The 23243-nt window shown below is 34.9% G+C and overlaps 1 protein-coding gene across 1 annotated transcript in view; it reads left to right on the forward strand.

Moving 5' to 3' along the window:
- The window catches only part of atrn (attractin), a 607345-nt gene that overhangs the window by 124093 nt on the left and 460009 nt on the right, over positions 1-23243 (forward strand). The window contains exon 5 of the mRNA XM_030126085.1: positions 20523-20719. Coding sequence (XP_029981945.1) covers positions 20523-20719 — 197 coding nt within the window. The remainder of the gene's footprint in view (positions 1-20522; positions 20720-23243) is intronic.

Below are 23243 nucleotides of genomic sequence, written 5' to 3' on the forward strand. Positions count from 1 at the left end.
GTTTTTTGACCAAAGGAGCCATAGACAGATGCCAAAGAGCCATATGTGGCCCTGGAGCCACAGGTTGCCCACCCCTGTTCTAGTCGAAGCCATTTCATTCACCTGTAATATTAAAAAACCATATTAATCATAAATTGGCAAAAGTAAAATCTTCAGAACTCATTTATTGCAAGAAATATGAAAGAATTTTGTATCATATGATGTGAAAATGCCCATAAATGTAAGCAAAAATGTTAAAAACCCAATATGTAGCATAGTTCAGAAAGTTGACCTGATTGAGTAAAATTAATGTGATTTTTGGATTCAGCACACCAAAATTATCCTAAATCAGCTCCAAAAACTTCAACAATAAATTTGTTGTTGACCAGTGTTATGGATAAAATTCTCTTCGTTTTCATCTTTGTCAACGTCGGATTGATACGAAAGCAATTTATTTCACTCTAGCAATTTTAGCTGGCAGCACCATACGACACATTAATCATAAATTGGCAAAAGTAAAATCTTCAGAACTCATTTATTGCAAGAAATATGAAAGAATTTTGTATCATATGATGTGAAAATGCCCATAAATGTAAGCAAAAATGTTAAAAAGCCAATATTTAGCATAGTTCAGAAAGTTGACCTGATTGAGTAAAATTAATGTGATTTTTGGATTCAGCACACCAAAATTATCCTAAATCAGCTCCAAAAACTTCAACAATAAATTTGTTGTTGACCAGTGTTATGGATAAAATTCTCTTCGTTTTCATCTTTGTCAACGTCGGATTGATACGAAAGCAATTTATTTCACTCTAGCAATTTTAGCTGGCAGCACCATACGACACATTAATCATAAATTGGCAAAAGTAAAATCTTCAGAACTCATTTATTGCAAGAAATATGAAAGAATTTTGTATCATATGATGTGAAAATGCCCATAAATGTAAGCAAAAATGTTAAAAAGCCAATATTTAGCATAGTTCAGAAAGTTGACCTGATTGAGTAAAATTAATGTGATTTTTGGATTCAGCACACCAAAATTATCCTAAATCAGCTCCAAAAACTTCAACAATAAATTTGTTGTTGACCAGTGTTATGGATAAAATTCTCTTCGTTTTCATCTTTGTCAACGTCGGATTGATACGAAAGCAATTTATTTCACTCTAGCAATTTTAGCTGGCAGCACCATACGACACATTAATCATAAATTGGCAAAAGTAAAATCTTCAGAACTCATTTATTGCAAGAAATATGAAAGAATTTTGTATCATATGATGTGAAAATGCCCATAAATGTAAGCAAAAATGTTAAAAAGCCAATATTTAGCATAGTTCAGAAAGTTGACCTGATTGAGTAAAATTAATGTGATTTTTGGATTCAGCACAGCAAAATTATCCTAAATCAGCTCAAAAAACTTCAACAATAAATTTGTTGTTGACCAGTGTAATAACCTCGATTTGGAGATACGTGGTTTTCACTGAACAGGAAGAGCGTCAAAAACTTACATCTGTGTTCAGACAAATATAGTAAAGTCCAAACTTTTACACACACCGTAGAATGTTATTTCTAGTTAAAGATTCAAGCCGTCCACTGTTGTTTATGGGATAAAATTAAAGGGAAAGAAAAAGTCCAAAAGCTTTACTTGTAGGAAATGAGAAAAATAATAGCCTGGGACGGGATTAAGTATGGTCTCTGTAAATGTTGGTTCTTCAAAATAATGTAAGAGGCAAAAGCACAGTCACGCTCTGTTGTCGTAAAGATAGGACGACAGCTTCCTCATCTCCGTGGCCTCTAATCCTGTGCAGCTGAGTGTGTAGTGCTGTCGGGGTTTACACATGGGTTGGCGATAGTGTCAGTCCGTTAATAAGTGTATCTGCTAAATGCCTCCACGCTGCGTCCTGAGCTCAGAGCCTCGGTGCACATCAGTTCTGGTTTACTGGCTGCTGAGGATTTTTTTTTTTTTTTTTTTTTCTTAGGCAGACAGCCCACTTCACAGCCTTCCTTGGGACATGATGACGCATAACAAACCTATCACTTTCTGCATGATTCAGCCTCTGCATTGGCACGGCTGCTTGACAGCATTTTATCAAAGGGATCATGTAGAGATGCTGCGGTGGTTTTGTTTCACCGCTGTCTGCCGTTCAGCTTCTGCTTTTGGAATGTTTAGTGAAGACAGCTGGAGAATGTTCGGTCCTTTCTTAACCCTTTCATGCACAGTGGTCACTCCAGTGGACAGTTCTTCTCCAGCTGTTCTCTTGTATATTCATGGAGTTTGTTGTTTTAGTTCCATATCAGCCAACACAGTGGACACTTATGCACCATCCCATAATACACTGCAATTCATACCATTACTGTAACTTTGCAGTTCTTGAGAAATGTGATCTGTAGCTACATATTTTAGTGTAAATCAATTGCTAATTGTTATTAGACTGTAATTAACAGGGTTTTTTTTAAGCTGTTGTGTTTTGTTGTTTTTTGCATATTATTTGAGTGAGTAATAACTACTATTATAGTGTGTTAAAATGTGAGAAAACATCAAATTAGCAGCATTAAAACAATTTTTTCCATAGTTTTCACACATTATGACAGTAAATGCATGTTTGTTTGCTTCAAAAATTAAACACATGGTGTCCAACTGAGTGGACAATTTTTGTAACTCCATGAAAAATAGGTTCATGAAAAAAAAACAAAATTCAATCACATTGTTTTTTTTTTCATGCCTAAAGAGGAATAAAAACACTCAGGGAAAAAAAAAATCTTGATTAAGGTTCTCATAATTCATGCATGAAAGGGTTAAAAAGTCTTAAAAGTCTTGAATTTCCAAATCTACATTTAATACCTTAAAAAAGTCTTTAAAATGGATTAAATTTGATATGGTAGGTCTTAAGTTCTGTTGCCATAAATGTATTCGCTGTGTTGTTTAAATGTGTCTGGGAAATGTCCAAGCTGCAAAGAATGTAGACCTAATCCAATCGAACAATTTATACTGAAATTAGGAACCAATTATCGCTAATTCTGCAGCCCCCGCTGAGAAGTGACTGGGAGTGGTGGGAATCAAGGCACTGGAGTAAATAAATACATTTTCCTAAATTTTAGGAGTCATGAATTTTACCAGTTTGACTGTAAAATGGACATTAAATTCAGTTCTAAGTAGTCTTAAAAAGTCTTAAATTTAAGTTGTAGAATCCTGTAGGAATCCTGTGCACAGTGGTCACTCCAGTGGACAGTTCTTCTCCAGCTGTTCTCTTGTATATTCATGGAGTTTGTTGTTTTAGTTCCATATCAGCCAACACAGTGGACACTTATGCACCATCCCATACAGTGCATTTCATACCGTTACTGTAACTATGCTGTTCTTGATAAACCTGATCTGCACTAACATGTTTTAGTGTAAATCAACAAACAAAACCGTTTTTTTTTTTTTTGCATATTATCTCCATGAAATGAATAATAACTAGTATTAGAGTATGTTAAAATGTGGGAAAACATGTGATTAGCAGCATTAAAAATGTTTTTATTGCATACTTTTCCATATCACTTGCTGAGATTAGGTTTTAAATACATGTTTCTTTGCTTGAAAAATTAAATGCATGGGGTCCGGCTGAGTGGACAGTTTTGTAACTCCTTAAAAAAAAAAAAAAAACCTAAATCACATGTTTTTTTCATGCCGAAAGAGCAATAAAAACACACAAATATTGTGACCAAGGTTCTCATAATTGCATGAAAGGGTTAATGAATGACAGAACTGATGAGCAGGACTCCACCTTTGGGCTTTCAGTGTTGTGTCTCTTTTGTCTCATCGTACTCTAAAAAATCTACAAAACACCAGATTATACGACGCTCTAATCTGCCAAGTTTCTTTAATATGCTGCTTTTCCACCGCACCTTTCCATATCGGCTTGACTTGATTCTACACAGTTTTTTTTCTTCTGGGGTTGTACCTGGTAACCAGTGGTGTAGTCCAGGGTATACAGCGGTATATGGAGTACACCTACTTATTTTTCAGTCATCCATGCGTATACCCACTTCTAAATCCTCCTGATGTGCTCCATTCAGTAGTAGCTGAGCCAGATTGCTAATTTTTAGCTTACCTGCTGACAGGCTGTAAACTATTGTCATCATGCGGCATTTGTCGTCGTCTTTCGTTGTCTGTGATCGTCGTCTGTGATCGTCGTCTGTCATCATCATCCTCTGTCATCGTCTGTCGTCATCTGTCATCATCTGTTGTCGTTTGTTGTCTGTCATTGTCGTCTGTCGTCATCGTCTGTCGTCATCGTCTGTCGTCATCGTCTGTCGCCATCGTCTGTCGCCGTCTGTTGTCGTCTGTTGTCTGTCGTCGTCTGTCATTGTCTGTCGTCGTCGTCTGTCATCATCGTCTGTCGTCGTCTGTCATTGTCTGTCATTATCTGTTGTCGTCGTCATCGTCTGTCGTCGTCATCTGTTACAAAACTTTCAATCGTCTTCTTCTCTGAAACTACAATTCCGATTGACTTCAAACTTGGTATACAGCTTCTTTATGATGATGTCAACAAAAGTTAGTGAAATTATTTGGATCCGGATCTGATTCTGGATTTGGTGCCACTTTGAAAAATTTCCTCATTATAAGAGGTAGGAAGTTGATCGACGCAGTAACTCAGTAAATATAAATGATATCCAGTGTAAATCAAAGTAAATATGCAAAGCAGAGTGTTTGACAAAAATGGCCACTGTTGCAAAATCACTCTGGTTTAAATGGGCAGGTTCCACATGTAACGTGAGTAAAATAATTGCACAATAACCTATAAATAATGACTCCAAATTTGAGTCAGAATTTCATTGTAAAAAGTTGGTATTGGATCAATATCGAATGATATTAGCAAAACTAACCCAAAAAAATTGGACTGGATCAGAAGCAAAAAAAACCAAACATATCGGGACATCGCTATTTTCTAGTTGTATCTGAAGAAAAGACAATGAGAAATAAATATGTATGATCATTTGAAGCCTGGAAAAGCAACAAAGATAAAGGCGGAATAAGACTTTTGCACAATAGATAGATAGATCAGCCCCCCCCCGATCACCACCAAAATTTAATCATTTGTTCCTTGTGCCAGTATCAACATTTCCTGACAATTTCCTGAAAATCCGTCCGTAACTTTTTGAGTTATCGTGCTAACAAACACACAGACAAACAAAAAAACAAACAAACCCCAGTGAAAACATAACCTCCTTGATGGAGGTAATAAATAAATAAATAATCAATTTATTTTAATTATTAAGATAACTCAGAGGAGGAAGGAAACAGCAAAATATTTATCTAAACTGGAGAATTGTGTTTTTTTTCCCGTTTCAACTCTCAAATGAAGAATCTTTTGAGTTGTGCATCAGGATGTCATCTGTAACTCGGGGGAAAAGCATTTTTCCGACACTTTAATCGACAGCGAAAATATAAAATAATCCCACTAGAAAATTGTCTGTCGTTTTCTCTGAGCTCGCGGCTGCCACAAAAAGGAAAAGTTTTCCTAAAAAAAAAAACAAATAACCACAAAGCGGATCCTTCCAAACATCTGCAAAGGGCACAATGCACCGCTGCGTTCCTGCCCGCTTTTCGGCACCGTCGCCATAGCGATGGGATTAAAGTCGGGCTGAGAAACGCACAGGCAGATGAAAGCGAGGCGGCCCCGGGCGCCCGGTCGTTTGGTGTCTGAGAGAGGTGGAGGAGCCGGCACATCAAACCATCCGACCACTCAAGGAACATGAAAGAACGTGGAGGGCCCTTTGTGTCGACTGCCTCGCTCCCAAACATGTTTATCTGCTCACTTTACTCTCAGCTGTGATGGATGATAATATGTTTGCTCGAGTTTACTGCAAACTTAGGAGACTGGCTTTGCATCGTGTTGAATGTGCCTCACTTTAAGACAAACATTTCCCCTTGAGTTTCTCGTGTGAATCTGCGTTTTAACCCTTTCATGCATAGTCCCAGCCAGCATGTCCATGTGGGCCCCAGAAGGGTTACATTTGGGCTGCATATAAGGGTCCCAAGTGGGTTTGTCCACAGTTTCCATGGTGGCCCCACATGTGTTTGCCCATATCAAAATCAGAATCAGAGATCTGAATATCTGATAGTATTTATTTTTCACACTATTTGTCCCACAATATTTACTTCTCATATCATTTGCACTACTTAAATTCTGTTTTACAAATATCTTAGTTTGCAATACTTTTTATTTTTTAATGTAAATATCTGTGCCTTTGACTGATATTTGTTGTTGTTTTACTGATATTTTTCTGTAAATTCTTGCTCTGAACCTGAGAGCTTTGCCTCAATTTCATTCAATAAAGAGATTCTGATTCTGATTCTGACTTTGATTCGGATTCTGATATGGGCAAACACATGTGGGGCCACCATGGAAACTGCGGACAAACCCACATGGGACCCTTATATGCAGCCCAATTGTGACCCTTCTGGGGCCCACATGGACATGCTGGCTGGGGTGGTCCCTACAGTGGATGGTTCTTCTCCAGCTGTTCTCTTATATATTTATGGTTTTTGTTGTTTTAGTTCCATATCAGCCAACACAGTGGACACTTATGCATCATCCCGTACCCTGACATTTTCATACCATTCCTGTAAATTTGCTGTTCCAGATAAACCTGATCTGCACTAACATGTTTGACTGTAAAAAAAAAAAAAAAAAAAAAAAAAAAAAGATAATTGTTATTAACTCTTTCATGCATGAATTATGAGAACCTTTGTCAATATTTTTTTCTTGAGTGTTTTTGTTCCTCTTTAGGCATTAAAAAATGACGCAATTTATTTATTTATTTTTTTTATGAACATATTTTTCATGGAGTTACAAAAATGTCCACTCAGCTGGACACTATGCATTTAAGTTTTGAAGCAAAGAAACATTTATTTAACCCTTTCATGCATACTGGTCACTACAGTGGACAGTTCTTCTCCAGCTGTTCTCTTGTATATTCATGGATTTTGTTGTTTTAGTTCCATATCAGCCAACACAGTGGACACTTATGCACATGCAACTTTGCTGTTCTTGATAAACCTGATCTGCAGTAACATGTTTGAGTGTAAATCAATTGTTATTAGACTGTAATTATCATTTTTTCTTTAACAAAATGGGTTTTTTGTATATTATCTCCAGGAAGTGAATAAGAACTAGTATTAGAGTATGTTTAAATATGAGAAAACATCAGATTAGCAGCATTAAAAGTGTTTAAATTTCATAGTTTTCATTGTGTATCAGTAAATACAGGTTTCTTTGCTTCAAAAATTAAATGCGTCATATACATTTGAGTGGACGTTTTTGCAGCTCCATGAAAAATAGGTTCATAAAAAGCTGTCAATTGCCTTTTTTTTCATGCCTAAAGAGGGGTAAAAACAGGGGAGAAAAATCATGATTAAGGTTCTCATAATTCATGCATGGAAGGGTTAAAACTCATCATCAGAAAGTGATAAACTGTGTGAAACCTATGAAATAAAAGCATTTTTAATTCTACTAACTGCTAAATTCCTAATGTTTTGTCACATTTTAATTTAAAAAGAGGTACAAAGACACAATTTTTCAGAAGTACAGGGATGAGGGAGGGCTTGGGGATCACTGGGTGTTCTAAAGATGTACAAGTATGTGGTAAGTGTGTGTAAATATATGTATAGGTGTGTGTGTGTGTATATACACTGAACAAAAATATAAACGCACCACTTTTGTTTTTGCTCCCATTTTTCATGAGCTGAACTCAAAGATCTAAAACTTTTTCTATGTACACAAAAGGCCTATTTCTCTCAAATATTGTTCATAAATTTGTCTAAATCTGTGTTAGTGAACACTTCTCCTTTGTCCTTTGCTGAGATAATCCATCCACCTCACAGGTGTGGCATATCCAGATGCTGATTAGACAGCAGGATTATTGCACAGGTGTGACTTAGGCTGGCCACAATAAAAGGCCACTCTAAAATGTGCAGTTTTACTGTATTGGGGGGTCCAGGGGGGTCAGAAAACCAGTCAGTATTTGGTGTGACCACCATTTTCCTCGCACAGTCTTCTTCATGAATTCTCTGAAACACCTTTGGAGATGGCTTATGGTAGAGAAATGAACATTCAATTCACAGGCAAAAGCTCTGGTGGAGATTCCTGAAGTCAGCATGCCGATTGTGTATTCCCTCAAAACTTGTGACATCTGTGGTATTGTGCTGTGTGATAAAACTGCACATTTTGGAGTGGCCTTTTATTGTGGCCAGCCTAAGGCACACCTGTGCAAAAATCCTGCTGTCTAATCAGCATCTTGATATGCCACACCTGTGAGGTGGATGGATTATCTCAGCAAAGAAGAAGTGTTCACGAACACAAATTTAGACAGATTTGTGAACAATATTTGAGAGAAATAAACCTTGTGTGTACACAGAAAAAGTTTTAGATCTTTGAGTTCAGCTCATGAAAAATGGGAGCAAAAACAAAAGTGGTGCGTTTATATTTTTGTTCAGTGTATGTAGGTGTATATGTGTGTATAGATCTGTGTATGAATTTGTATTTACATATATGTGTTATTGTATTATGTGTATATGTAAATTATATTATATTTATTCATAATAATATAAAGCCGGAAACCTAATCATTTACTTGTAAGTATCAGTCATATTATGGCATAGTGTATAGATATGATTAGACGAGGGAGGTTATTATTGTTATTAATTATATAAGGAGAAGGGGTGGGAGTTTATAAGTTGTACTTTTTCTCACTCCTTTTCAAATATGTATTATATGTCTTATGTTTAAGTGTTTTGTTTATTTATTTTCTTCTGTTTGACATTCGTGTTTGAAGTAAATCAATCAATCAATCATTTTATCACACTCTAATATTAGTTATTACTCATTTCATGGAGATAAAATCCTCCTGAGACCCAGGAAATAGACAGTTTTAGCTTTTTTTTACATTAAAAAGTTGTCTTGATTGGAAACTGCATAATGCAACACTTTTTTGAGATACATTTTTAAAACTATTTTTATTTATTGATTGGTTTTTTTAATGGAATGTCCTTTGTAATAGACAGCCTTTTTAAAGTAAAACTGTCAAACTTTTGTCCCCTACAGAGGACAAAATGCATTGCTGGGTCTCAGGAGGATGTGCAAACAAAGAAAAAATAAAATAAAATAAATAAATAAATAAAAAAAAAAGGTTTGTTAATTACAGTCTAATAACAATTAGCAATTGATTTACACTAAAACATGTTACTGCAGATCAGGTTTATCAAGAACAGCAAAGTTACAGTAATTGTATGAATTGCAGTGTTTTGGATGATGCATAAGAGTCCTGATATGGAACTAAAACAACAAAACCCATGAATAAACAATAGAACAGCCGTAGAATAACTGTCCACTGGAGTGACCAGTATGCATCAAAGGGTTAAACTGTAATTAACTTTTTTTTTCTTTTTTTTTTTAACAAAAAATTTAGTTTGTTTGTTTTTTGCATATTATCTCCATGCAGGTATTGTTAAAATGTGAGAAAACATCTGATTAGCAGCATTAAAAATGTTATTATCTGATAGTTTTCACACAGTAGATCAGTAAATACATGTTTCTTTGCTTCTAAAATTAAACACATGATTTTTTAACGCCATGAAAAATAGGTTCATAGAAAAAACTCAATCACATTGTTTTTTTTCATGCCTACAGAGGAATAAAAACACAAGAAAAAAAAAATCTTGATTAAGGTTCTCATAATTCATGCATGAAAGGGTTAATCAGACATCTCTGTGTGTATTTTATGTTTTCAGAGTTCTTAATTGCAGTCTTTGCCATTTTTCTGCCTCATTATATTTAACCATCATCCTTAAGATGCCAACACTTTATCACACTAATAGTCTAAAGTCAACCATTACAGCTGGAAACGCTGAATTTTATCCTGGTTTTGATGTCCTCCGCATTGATTTTACAGTAATTTGGCCGAGCCGAGCCTCAGAATGCCTTTATGATGGTGGGGATGATACCAGTTCACGTTTTATAATGGGTTCAATGGTGAACACTTTTCATGAGCAGGGGTGTTAAACTCATTTTAGTTCAGGCACATTCAGCCCAATTTGATCTCAAGTGGACCGGACCAGTTAAATACGAGCAAATTAACATATAAATAACTTCAATTTTTTCTTGTTACTTCAGTGCAGTGGTTCTCTATCTTTTTCTGTCGGGCCCCCCTTTGGAGGATGAGGACCCCCTCAACCCCAACAACATTGTAACAGTGGTGCGGTTATAACTTTTATTGAAAGAAACGTCAATATTTTAACAATACTTTTTGCTTTTCCTTGAATAATTTGTTGTACAAATTAAAAATAACTTTAAGATTTTTGCTTGAATGATACAAATAAACTCAACAAGACTGCTCCCTGAGATAATATTTTCTTCAAATAAAAATAGGAAATGCGCAATTATCTTACAACTAGAAAAGCATTCTGAGAGCGCAGACCTCCGCTAAGGCAGATCAGTGCCCCCCCCTCGATCACCACCAAAATTTAATCATTTGTTCCTTGTGCCAGTATCAATATTTCCTGAAATTTTCGTCCAAATCTGTCCATAACTTTTTGAAAGATCCGGATCAGTCTTTGCCATTTGATAGAACACCCCATTGTAAATCCCTGAGTCAAATTGCATGAGATTTGCACAATTCCCCCATATTGTGATTTCCACCATAAATATTAGTCCCATATTTATTTGACCTATATTTTAAGATTCCTTGACCATGAAAACATACCATTAGCAACTGGATTCATAATTATATCCTTATTAGTTCAGTAGTTATTCACGAAAATCACATTTCTCGTAATGGCGGTTTTCTTCTGGATCTAGCTCCTTAAGTATTAAAGCTACATGAAATCCGGTGGCATACTCCCGATGCAGAACTGACTGAGCTACACGATGGCGCTTGTCAGAAATTTCTACCTTTAATATTAAAGGCACAGTAGGCCAAAAAGTAAGGGCACCCCCATTTTTTATATAAATTAAGATAAAATCCGCCCTCTGGATCAGATCCGGATCAGCCTTTGAAATGTGATAGAGGACCCCATTGTCAATTTCTGAGTTAAATTTCATGAGTTTTGGTCAATAATTAAGCGAGATATTGGGAAACGAAAATTTTGGCCCCATTTACCACAATGTTAACGAAAATTTCAAAGTGATCCAGAATCCAGGATTTCTTCCGGATCACCCCCAAAAGTTAATCATTTCTTCCTTATCCCATTTCCAACAAACCCTGAAAATTTCATCAAAATCTGTCCATAACTTTTTGAGTTATGTTGCACACTAACGGACAGACAAACAGACAAACAAACCCTGGCAAAAACATAACCTCCTTGGCGGAGGTAACTATGACAATAAAGTTACTTTTTTTTTAGAACAACAAACACATTTTGGTAACAAAGATGAACATTTTAACAATATCAGTGGCTGCAATGAGCCTGTTTACATTGCACATCTCAGAACATTAAAGTGCAAACTGTGCAAAAACAGAAACATTGCATATTTTACTTTTTCAGTCCAATACTTGTCCGTTCTCTAAACCTAAACTCTTTATCTAGTCACAGATCACCATGGCAGTAAATTTGTTTGTTGTATGTCCCTAAAATGAGTCCAGGGTGCTCCAACGCTAAAACATTAGTGTCACCTGCTACGGGAGAAAAAAAAAAAACACTCAGGAGCGATCCCATTCCCCACCCTGGGTAGCCTTTGCGCCCCACAGTTTGAGAAGCACTGCTTTAGTGCAAAAAGTAGAAGTGCAATTTTAACAATATTATCCCTCAGCTTCTCATTTCCACATGTGCATTACAAATTACACATGTGCATTACAAATTACACATGTGCATTACAAATTACACATGTGCATTACAAATTACACATGTGCATTACAGATTACACATGTGCATTACAAATTACACATGTGCAAAAACTCCAAACATTTAATAACAGGCGTAATATTGGTGAAGTTCCTCGTATTTTTCTCAGGAAATTACAGGTTATTCATTTGTCTTTTCACAAAAAAATGTGAATAATCTAGTCTGTAAATGTAAAGATTTTCATCATGTAATTCTACTTTTTTCACACTAAAACAAAGAGAAAAATTTAGAGTAGTTATCATTTATAGGTTATAACCCCGCCCCCCGAAGGGGAGGCAAGGGGTGTAGTTTTTGGTTCAGTTTGTTTGTTTGGTACCACTTTAGGAGCTAAACTATTGGTTGAATTTAAACCAAATTGGGTTTATAGATTGCCAATGACCCAGAATAGATGTGATTACATTCTGGGAAAAGTAGGTTAAAGTTAAAATTTTTTAATGAATTTTCAAAATCTTTTTTTTCCTCCATTTACTTATAATGGGCGAAATTTTGTTTGTTTACTTCAAACTTGGCACATATATAGAGGCAGTTGATATGCTGACATCAGTACATGCATAGACATGATGATATCAGCTGGACTGATGACAAAATAAGCAGCAATACTGTACGTGCAAGAGGGGGGTTTGTTGGGCCTGGAACCACTGGAACCACTTTTTTTTTTTTTTTGGTGGCGCAAAGGCTAAAGAGGAATAAAGAAAAAAGTCTGACTTAATGTTCTCATAATTCATGCATGAAAGGGTTAATGTTGATGGGAAAGTGCTTAGGTCCCGCCTCTGCTTGATTCTGATTGGTTGATGAGATGGAAGTGTCATTGAGTGTGACGTTCTCAAAGTTGAACTCTGTTTTGTTTTTGCGCTGAGGAGGCTGAACTACATAGGATTTGGATGGAGTTAAATGTAGAACTACTCAGCTAAGTCTAAGTAGAACACAATTGGTAGGTCATGTGACTGAATTTGAGATGTTTTCGTCTGAAGCTGCATCGCTGCGATGTATATTAATGTCCTGATCATGCAGCAAAGTTTAGAAAGTGTATTGGATGTTCAGTTCTTTCCTTAGATCATGGTAATCCTTCAGGTTTAGATCATTGTTGACAGTAGTACTCATAAGATAGTCATCATAAGTCCCGCCTCCTGTTGATTCTGATTGGTTGATGACATGGAAGTGTCATTGGTGAGTGCCACGCTGTTCTTAAATGCAAACTCTTTTCATACCATGAGCGTTTTTGTGCTGAGAACGCTGAACGCTGTAGGATTTGTGTTGAAAATAGATGCAGTCATCAGAAAAAGCGCTGCCTCTGGATACAGACTCTAATGTGTTTACAGTGTCAAACATTTTTCAGGCAGCGGTGGAAATAAAAGCAGCCGCTGACTTTTTTTCTGCTCAAACTGTCATTATTTTATGGCTTTTAAAAACTCGCTATTGGCTTTTTACATCTTTTCTGAACTATTCCACACGTACGTATACGAGTTAAGCTTTTTAACAGATGAATGCATTCATTTTATGAAGAAATATAGAAAATGTTCTCAGCTTTTTTTGGTATTTCTTATCATCCAAGGTCATAAACTCGATAAATAAGCAACATTTACCTGTTTTAGTTTGTGAATGGGTTTGTATCTTTTCCCAACCTTTTTTTTTTTTTTTTTTTTGTTTATAGGGTCATTTTTTCACTGCTAGCTTTAGTGTTACTCTAACTTTTTATTAACAATAATACCTTAGGCCTTCAGTGGTGTTCGACCTGACTTAATCCACATTTTAATGTCAATACTATACCATGAATATCATGCAAAAAACACTATATAACAGGGTGTTGTGTTACAGACAGGTATCTTGCATAATTGAATTGAAACGCATTTTTTAATGACCAGACATAGTTTTATTTACAAATGGCAAAAATGACCCAAAAAAAAAAAGGAATATCCTTCACTTTTTGTTTGTAGTGTATATGTATATGAACAGAAATCCTTCTCAGTCATCAGTTCTTTGTTATTATATGTTTATCTAATCGGCTAAAAATTTACTTAGGGGGTCAAATGAGTGGCCACTTTTGTAAAAAAAAAAAAAAAAAAAGTTGTAAGAAATGCATAGAACTGTGTTGAAATAATGCTAATCCATTTGTGCACAGACTACTGATATTATTTGACAGTGGAAGCTCTGTTTTCAGAAATATCGGATTTTGAGTAGCACGTGTATGTGAAAACTTTTGCTGGTGGACGGACGTGACATTACCCATGATGCTCTGGTCAGTAGCAGTACTTTATTAGTAATAAACTTATAGACTTACTATTGCTAATTCTCCTCTTATTCATAAATGTTAGTATTGTGGATCTAAAACAATAACAGCTGACACAGAAACACAAAATGTGGCAGTGGACGGATGTGACATGGTTGTTACAGATCCCATCACACTGATGCTCGGCAGCCATGTCACTGTTTACACTAATGATCCCTGTGCAAAAACTAGGATCAGAATTATTTATTGTATAGTTTATCATCATACTAAAGAGTAAATAACAGTATAGAATTGTTATTTCTTTATAAAAATGCTTATTATTAGAAAACTGTTGCTTTAAAAAGTGACGTGTGACATTCTTAATGTGTGTATTGGCGTAACATAAGCAGGATGGATCAGCACCATACTCCAGATTGCAACCTGTAAAAATAAAACGTGATATGTAGGGTAGAATCTGGTAAGAAAAACTGGGGAATCTAAAAGAATAGAATATTTGTTTTTCAGGTAAATTGAGTTCAAATATAACTTGGCCATTTGTGACATGAAAATATAGCATTAATTGTGATGAAATTGGACATTTTTGAGCTGAAAACATAGTTCATATGACCATCAACATGTTGCAACAGAACTGAAATCCTGTCAATTTGCAGAACTTGCATTTACCAACACAAAGTTCCTTTGGGGATTCACTTATATTGATTTCTTATGCACAAAGACAGAAATAAGACCTCTAAGCACATTTTAATTTGAATAAAATGACAAAAACACACAAATGTTCATCAAATACATAATACTCATCAATTATACTCATAATATATGTACAGTATATAATAGTATAGATGAGTAATATATAATATTACTTCTTCTCCTCTGTCGGCCATTGTGGGTCGTAAACAGATATTAAATCTAAACTGATATATTTAATTTTATTCAAGTCTCTACAGATGTGTTTGTAGCTGAGTTTGTTCTGACTAGTTGCTTTTTGACTGTCCAATCAGATGACGTGAAAATACCCACGTTATCGTACACCTGCTGTAGCATCCACATGTGGCTGATATGAAATCTGATTGGTTAAATCAGTGGTTCTCAAATTTTTTTACAGTGGAGTACCCCCTGAAATATACTTTTTAAGCCAAGTACCCCCGACTCTTGCTTCAGCATTTTTAGTTAAAAAAAATGAGGTAAAATTTGTTCCTGTGCCAAAGGTGTTTGTATTTTCAAAACTTTGTAAACAAACAACATATACATATATACATACATACATTCATATATATACAACATAATAGTAATATATAATGTAATTGTAATTTTTTAAAGTAAATTTTGTTTGCAACATTTAAACTGAAAAGTGCCCTCTTTAATTGGTCATTAATTAATGAATGAACCTTTTATCAACAAAAAAAAAATTACATAGTTACTCAAATAAACTCATTTTGATTAATATAAAATAGAAATGTTCTTAAAATGTTACTAAAGCTTAAACAAGATGATTGACAATAAAGCTATTGTATGAATGTATTTATTGTGTTTTATATTTTAGCATTAATTCTTATTGTTTATTTTGTATTCGTTACATGATGACTTATCTAATGTACTTTTCCAAAAAAAATTTCAACTACCCCCTGGGCAGATTTATTTCACCCGGCAACACATGATGGTGAAATTTGATTGGACAAACACTCTAATATACACATACCTGAATGGAAGCACTGAAACCAAGAGAAAAGCTTCAAATTAAAAAAGAATAGAATATCGGAAAATTTCAATACATCCTCATGGAACAAATATAAACATCTTTACATTATCCAAACAGAAACAGGTTTATTTTTTCCATTTGTGATGAAAATATTTAAATGTACCATATGTTTCAGCAGAAAAGTCACCATCATGCCTTTGATACAAACAGTTAATATCTGCCAGGTTTTATATATTTTGATTTTTTTTTTTTTTTTTTTTTTTAGTAATAATGCATTTCTGAAAAACATCAAACCTGACCTCAGATCAGATGTAAGTGATTGGATCTGCATATCCACCAAATGACGGATGAGATTTAATTAAAAGCACACCCTGTTTAGATGTAGCGTCTCATTTTTGAAGGGTACTAAAGAGACAAACACAAAATTAATAAAAGGCGTTCAGATAAAACAGTGTTACATAACACACACTCCACCCACAGCCCCAGACCTCAGCTATTGTACAAGAAAAATTAGTTACAGACACACAGATAATTCACCACTTACATCAGCACGAAGGGCATTAAAGTAGAAATACACACTTAAAATGTGTGGCAAATTAAACAGAGATAATAAATGTAAAAATATGTTTTTTTAATATAATTTAATTATTACAATCAGATGAAGACCCGCTCTGAAATGACCTGAATTTGACTTATTTCTAAATCTAGTGAGAAAGAAATTGGATAAATTCATATATCTTCTGTCTATATGTTTTCAGTTGACTCTTTTTCACATTTTTCATGTTTTTTCTTGGTGTTTTTCTTCAGCATAATTTGATCTATTTTCAAATAATGTGATTATTCAAGGTTTTCCTTTCTGGAAACTGTGGAAAATGATGAAATGAGAAAATGTAGATTATTACTCTGGAGACCTTTCTTGTTCAGAAAAAAAACAACAACCACCTTCATAATGTAACCTGTTTGGCTCTTGTAATATAATAACTATCAATCATGAATGTGTTTCTCCAGTCAAAAATGGCATATTTTTTTTTTAGTGAAAAGAGCCTTATTTTTATTACACTTTTATTTTAATCATCAAATTTTCACTTTTGTAATAAAACCAAATAGAACATGAGGTCAGAGACAGATGATTAAAACAACATTTTTTCAGGTGATTTTTTTTTTTTTTTTTATGTAAGAAACAAAACAATAAAATAATTATTATAATAAAAAATTAAAAAATGGAGAGATCATGAAAACCCATTTCAGTGTCCATTTCCTGTGCAGCAGTCTCATCTCCTCCGATATTTTCCCTTTGGTTTTTCTTCAGCTGGAGCATATAAATCATCTTTTCCATTAAATTTATATAATTCATGATCCCTATCAAACAGTCCACAGAGTAATTCATTTCTGACTGGATTTTATTCATTTCTGCCAAAAATTAATCAAAAGTAATGCAAAGAAACACATTTTTATTTGTACCTTATAAAGCAAACATTCTTTTATGGTGATAGATTAATAACTTTTGAAAAATAAATAAATAAAACGACTAATAATCCATGAAGATAATTTTGTGTCTTTATTATGTAAGCAAAGGGAAAAACGGCAAACAAAACTACTCTTTTGAAACAAAAAATGAAGATTTGAAAGAAAAAAAATTAAGATTTTCGCTTCGCAAAAGATTTAGAGGTGCAAAACCTTTGGACTTGCAAACAAAACTTTTAAAATGACCAAACATTTTGGCCTGCGAGCAGAAGTTTCAGATTTGAAATGAAAGAAAATGAGAATGCAATCGAGTTTGTTAAGCTCAAAAATCTTGAAACCTTCATTTTTGTTTTCAAATCTTGATTTTTTGTTTGGCTTTTTTTCCCTTTGCTTGCAGAATAAAGACACAAAATTATCTTCATAATAATCTACTATCTTCTAGTGCCTCTGACAGTTGTGGATAACAGTTCTTCCAATATTTCATGATCTCTGAAAACATAATAAAATAAAAAAACAAAACAAACAAATCTGAATATATATGTAGTGGATTTAATAGTCATTAAATCTGCTCTTGTGGCTCTAAAATGACACGTCGACTCTGAAGAATAAGTGTGATTTTGGACGCTGCGTGTGCGAGGTGTTGGTAAACAGAGCAGTCGACTGGATTGCTGAATGACCTTTGAGAGACACAGCGAGCAGCGGCTTTTTCCTGTGGGTTGGGCGTGTCTGCCATCTGCCGCTCTGAGCCTGTGGTGGCGCTGGGTCTGCCAGGTACCTCTGCCTCCAGCCCGACGCTGCCTCAGCGTAGATGGACCTCTGAGATCAGGGACAGGAGCTGGACTGGCCGACGACACAGGATGAAGCTGTTAACAATCAAATTGGGGGGGGGGGGGGGGGGGGGTACATATTTGAGTATTTAGCCTGGAGACGGTGGGAAGGCGTTGCAGAAAAGCAGATGTAACTCAGTTGTTCCATGTCGATTACACTTACTCATGATAATAATAATAATAATAATAATAATCATCATCATCATCATATTCATCATTATCATCCCTCCGGTCTAGGGTGCGCCTTTTAGGCACACTTTGTACTTCGTTTTATAAAACTTACTATTATTTTTCACTATTTAAATGAAGTTAGAATTCAAAAGTTGTTCATTTTTGCATGATCTTTAAAATTCTGGCCACCAACTAAAATGTGCACATTGTAAACAAAAGAAAATTACCAGACTAGCATCTGTCTGCCAAGTGTGCCTAAAACGCACTATTTCTTCCATTTGATATGTATGATTAGGGCTGACTTTGATTTACAAAAATAAAATCAAATTAGAGCAGAAAAATAAATCAATATATAATATTTAATAGTTTGATTTATAGGTGTGCCTTTTATGCACAATTGGTGACAGATGCTAGTATTTTTGAACATTTGACCTAGCGCCAAAAATAATAATGCAAATTAACCAATGTTGGAGTTAATCATTGACATATGCCAGGATGAAAAAATCAAAAAATATATGATCCACTTTTCATGTAGTATATTGAAAAAAATTAATTTTTTGTGTTTTTTGCATCCAAAAAAATGGTTTGTTTACATTACAAACACGGCATTTAAAGGGTTAAAAAATGTGACAATTATTATTATTATTTGGTATTTTTATTTACGGCTCAAGTTGATGAAATAGAAAAAAAGTGTAAAAGAATTAAAAACAAACTGTATGAACATTTTTTTGACATTATTCCACAAGTGTGTGAAAAAGGCACACTTGGTGCTTAGTAAGGGCCTTGCTGGACGGGATACCAGAGGGATAATAATAACTTTATTTATATAGCACCTTTAAAAATGAAGTTTACAAAGTGCTTTGACAGACAAAGCAGAAGGATACAAAATGCAAGTAAAGACACTAAAACAGAAACAACACAATAAAAGAGATGTGTGCAGCAAACATGAAAACCTGACACTTCAAATAAATTGAGCGAATCAGAGTAAAGAGGGTGGGGATAACATAACACGGTGCTGTCAAATAAATGCAAAAATGAAGGAGTGAGATAAAACAACATCATGTATGAGAATATAAATTAAGGGCAGAGAGCAAGAGAGAAGAAGATGGTGACGACCCTCACAAGAAAGTATCAACAATACAAACAGTAACAACCAGTGGTGACTGCTCGTCTTTCAGACAGGGGAAGCTCATTGTCGGCTTACATTAAAAAAAAATTGTCTAGTTATTTAAACATAAATTCGTCCCTCTGTTCCTTTTTAAGAAAATGGTCAGTGACCTTATCGTACCAACTAAACAAGAAAACATTGAAATTATGTTCAATTGAAACAAGGAAGTACAATGAGTGTGTTTTATTTACAGTGCAAGAAATGAATGAGTACTTTCGTAGTGGTTTCTCTCTCGATTTCACAGCAGAATGTGTGACGGTATTAAACTGAGCTGTGTCAGTGAAGGAGGAGATCTGAAAATAGCTGTCAATCAAACGGGATTCAGCCTTTCGACTGATCCTCCAATCAGCACGTGGAAGCTCAGTGAGCTCCGCCCACAGCTCCATTCACCCCCAGAGACACTGAGCGTCCGGGGGCGGGACAACATCGTGGCATTTATCCAATTACTGTCCAATTTTGAGGCAATGCAAAAAACTGTTCCACTCAGTCCCATTGAAGTGCATGGACGCTGAGTGTCTACGGACAAATGCACTGAGCAGAGATGTATGAGAAAACAGAGACACAGGAATGTGTGAGAAGTGAACAACATCAAGTCTGTTGATTTGTGATAAAGCTGATTCTGTACGAACTCCTCTGTTAGATGAATGTCAACACAAGCGTACATATTTAACCATTTAATTTTTGTCATTTTAGGGGAAGCTGAACTTCCCTTGCAGTCTCTGAGAAATCACCTCTGGTAACAACCATGGTGATAATGATAATGGTAACAGGTTACTTCTAAAACAGGGGTGTCAAACATGTAGCCTGTGGGTCAAAACCGGCCCACCAAAGGTTCCGGTCTGGCCCGTTGGACGAATCTGCCAGCATACTTGGATACAGACTCGAGCACGCTGTGTGAAAACGCCCGAAGTAGTCTACAAAAGCTCTTAAAAAGGTCTTAAATTATACTTATAGAAACCTGTAGGAACCCTGTCTAACGGTTCCAAAGATCTGAGCTACTTTGAATGGTTCTCCTTTCCCATTCCTCTTCCTGATGTTTTTTCTTCAGACTGGGATGTGTGTTCTCTGTAAATCTGACTGTGTCGTCTCTTTTCCCTTTTCTGTCTCAGGGTGAACACGTGTCCCAACAACTGCTCCAACCACGGCGAGTGTCGCGTGGGGAACTCCACCGGTTCCGTGTACTGCGAGTGCGAAGGGAACTGGAAAGGGGAAGCCTGCGACGTCCCGTACTGCCTGGCCAACTGCGGCTACCCGGACCGAGGCCGGTGCCAGGGGAAGGCCTGCGTCTGCAAAAGCGGATGGCAAGGTGGGCCGGCTCTGACATCTGACCTCATTGTCTCATACAGCGCGGATCGGTGTCGGGTTAGCTGGGTGGGGGGGGTGTTCACGCCAACGCCCCCACCCCCACCCCCCGTCACTGAGCCGATGAGCCCTCCGCTGGGCCCGAGCCGTGAGCAGAATGAACAGGGCCTCCGCTGCCAGGCCTGGATAAATCATGACGCTCACAGCCAAGAGTCATTTTTAAGCAGCTGAAATGACCAGTGCATCATTTTTCATGGAAATAGGCCTCCGTCTATTTCCAGTACTGTTTAATGTATGAAGGCAGGTAATGTGAAAGTCTAAAAAAAGGACATATTCCTGCAATTTAGATGCATTTGCTGTACTTTTTATGCTTTTCTTAACCCTCTGGTATCTGGGTGCGCCTTTTAGGCACACTTTGCACTTCGTTTTAAAAAAACTGCATATTATTTTTCACAATTTAAATAAGGTTAGAATTCAAAAGTTGTTCATTTTTGCATGATCTTTAAAATTCTGGCCACCAACTAAAATGTGCACATTGTAAACAAAAGAAAATTACCAGACTAGCATCTGTCTCTCAAGTGTGCCTAAAACGCACTATTTCTTCCATTTGATATGTATGATTAGGGCTGACCTCGATTTACAAAAACAAAATCAAATTAGAGCAGAAAAATAAATCAGTATATAATATTTAATAGTTTGAGTTATAGGTGTGCATTTTAGGCACACTTGGTGACAGATGCTAGTATTTTTGAACATCTGACCTAGCGCCAAAAATAATAATGCAAATTAACCAATGTTGGAGTTAATCATTGACTTATGCCAGGATGAAAAAATCAAAAAATATATGATCCACTTTTTATGAAGTATATTGAAAAAAAAAAAAAAAAAAAGATTTTGTGTTTTTTTTTGCGTCCAAAAAAATGGTTTGTTTACATTACAAACACGGCATTTAAAGGGTTAAAAAATGCAACAATTATTGAGTATTTGGTATTTTTATTTACGGCTCAAGTTGATGAAATAGAAAAAAGTGTAAAAGACTTAAAAACAAACTGTATGAAAATTTTTTTGACATTATTCCACAAGTGTGCCAAAATGGCACACTTGGTGCTTAGTAAGGGCCTCGCTGGACGGGATACCAGAGAGTTAACTGAATGGAGAAAAGCCAGACTATTTGTGAGTTATTATAGCAATAGGTTATGAACTATTCAACCCCTTTCTTCAGTAAAAGTACTAATACTACACTATAAAAAAAATACTACACTGCAAGTAAAACTCCTGCATTCAAAAGCATACTTAGATAAACATATACAGTTTTTAACCATAAAGTTGGAATAATTCTGTTTTTAGCCACATTCTTTTTATTCCTGTTTAAAATAGGTTTTTCACTATAAACATAATGTAATTTTAAAAAGAAACCGTTACCATTATCTTAATAAAAATTTTAAACTAATATTAGATTATATTAAAGTTTCAGTACTTGATAGTTTTTTAGTGTCATTGACTAAAATTTCCATAATTTAAAGCCTGTCGTAGTTAAATTTTTCTGATTTTCAGTGTATGTAGTTTTTTTTTTTTCAACTTTATTGAAAACACTGAGTATACAGTACAAAAATTTGAACAAACAACAAGATGTCGAAAGGGAAAAAGCATCTGAACATATAAGTTTAAGAAAATAATGCATACATTTAAAGATACACAGCATAGTCTACAAATAATAGTATAAAAAGGTAAATAAATAAATAAAAATAACAAATCTGACAGATATAAATAAATAAATGTAACAGAGAGTTCAGACAATAGTGAAGAGTTGTCTATAAGTAGCCAAGGTTTTAGAGCTTTTTTTTTTTTTTTTTTTTTAATTTTATTATAGATAAATTCTAAAGATTTAATAGAATTTTCAAATTCTGATATGAAGATTTTAAAATTTGGGTGTGTTTTAGTATATTTGTTTTTATCTATATGAAATTTTCCAAATAAGATGAAAAAATTTACAACAAATTCTAAATTGTGAATATCATGTTTAAAATATGTAATTACATTTTGGGATGTTATAGTTATCTTATTATTACTTTTAGATATGATATATTTGTACAACTTTGGACCAGAAATTTGAAGAATTTTCACATAAAAAGAATAAGTGTAGAGTAGTTTCAGAGTAAGATTGACAAAAGTTACATTCAGTGTGTGTATTTAGTTCTGTAGAAAATCAACCCTTTGACGCCTACATTTTGTCCAATCACAGGCGTTTTCAGACAAGTGGGTGGTATTTAAGCACATGATTGACAGCTGTAATTACCAATCACTAATCAGATTCCATCCTAGGTGACCTGGATATATTACTACTCTTTTCTTCTTTTTTAATTTTTAAAAAAAAATTATTTACATTCTTTTTTTTTTTTTTTTTTTTTAAATTTCTATTCTTTTCTTGTTTATTTTATTTTATTTTTATTTTTTAATTTATAAAAACAAAAAAACCAAAACATTTTTTACTACTTTATTCTTAAATCTTAGAAAAGTCATATATGTTT

Source organism: Sphaeramia orbicularis, chromosome 22, assembly GCF_902148855.1.
Source record: "Sphaeramia orbicularis chromosome 22, fSphaOr1.1, whole genome shotgun sequence".
Classification (NCBI taxonomy): domain Eukaryota; kingdom Metazoa; phylum Chordata; class Actinopteri; order Kurtiformes; family Apogonidae; genus Sphaeramia; species Sphaeramia orbicularis.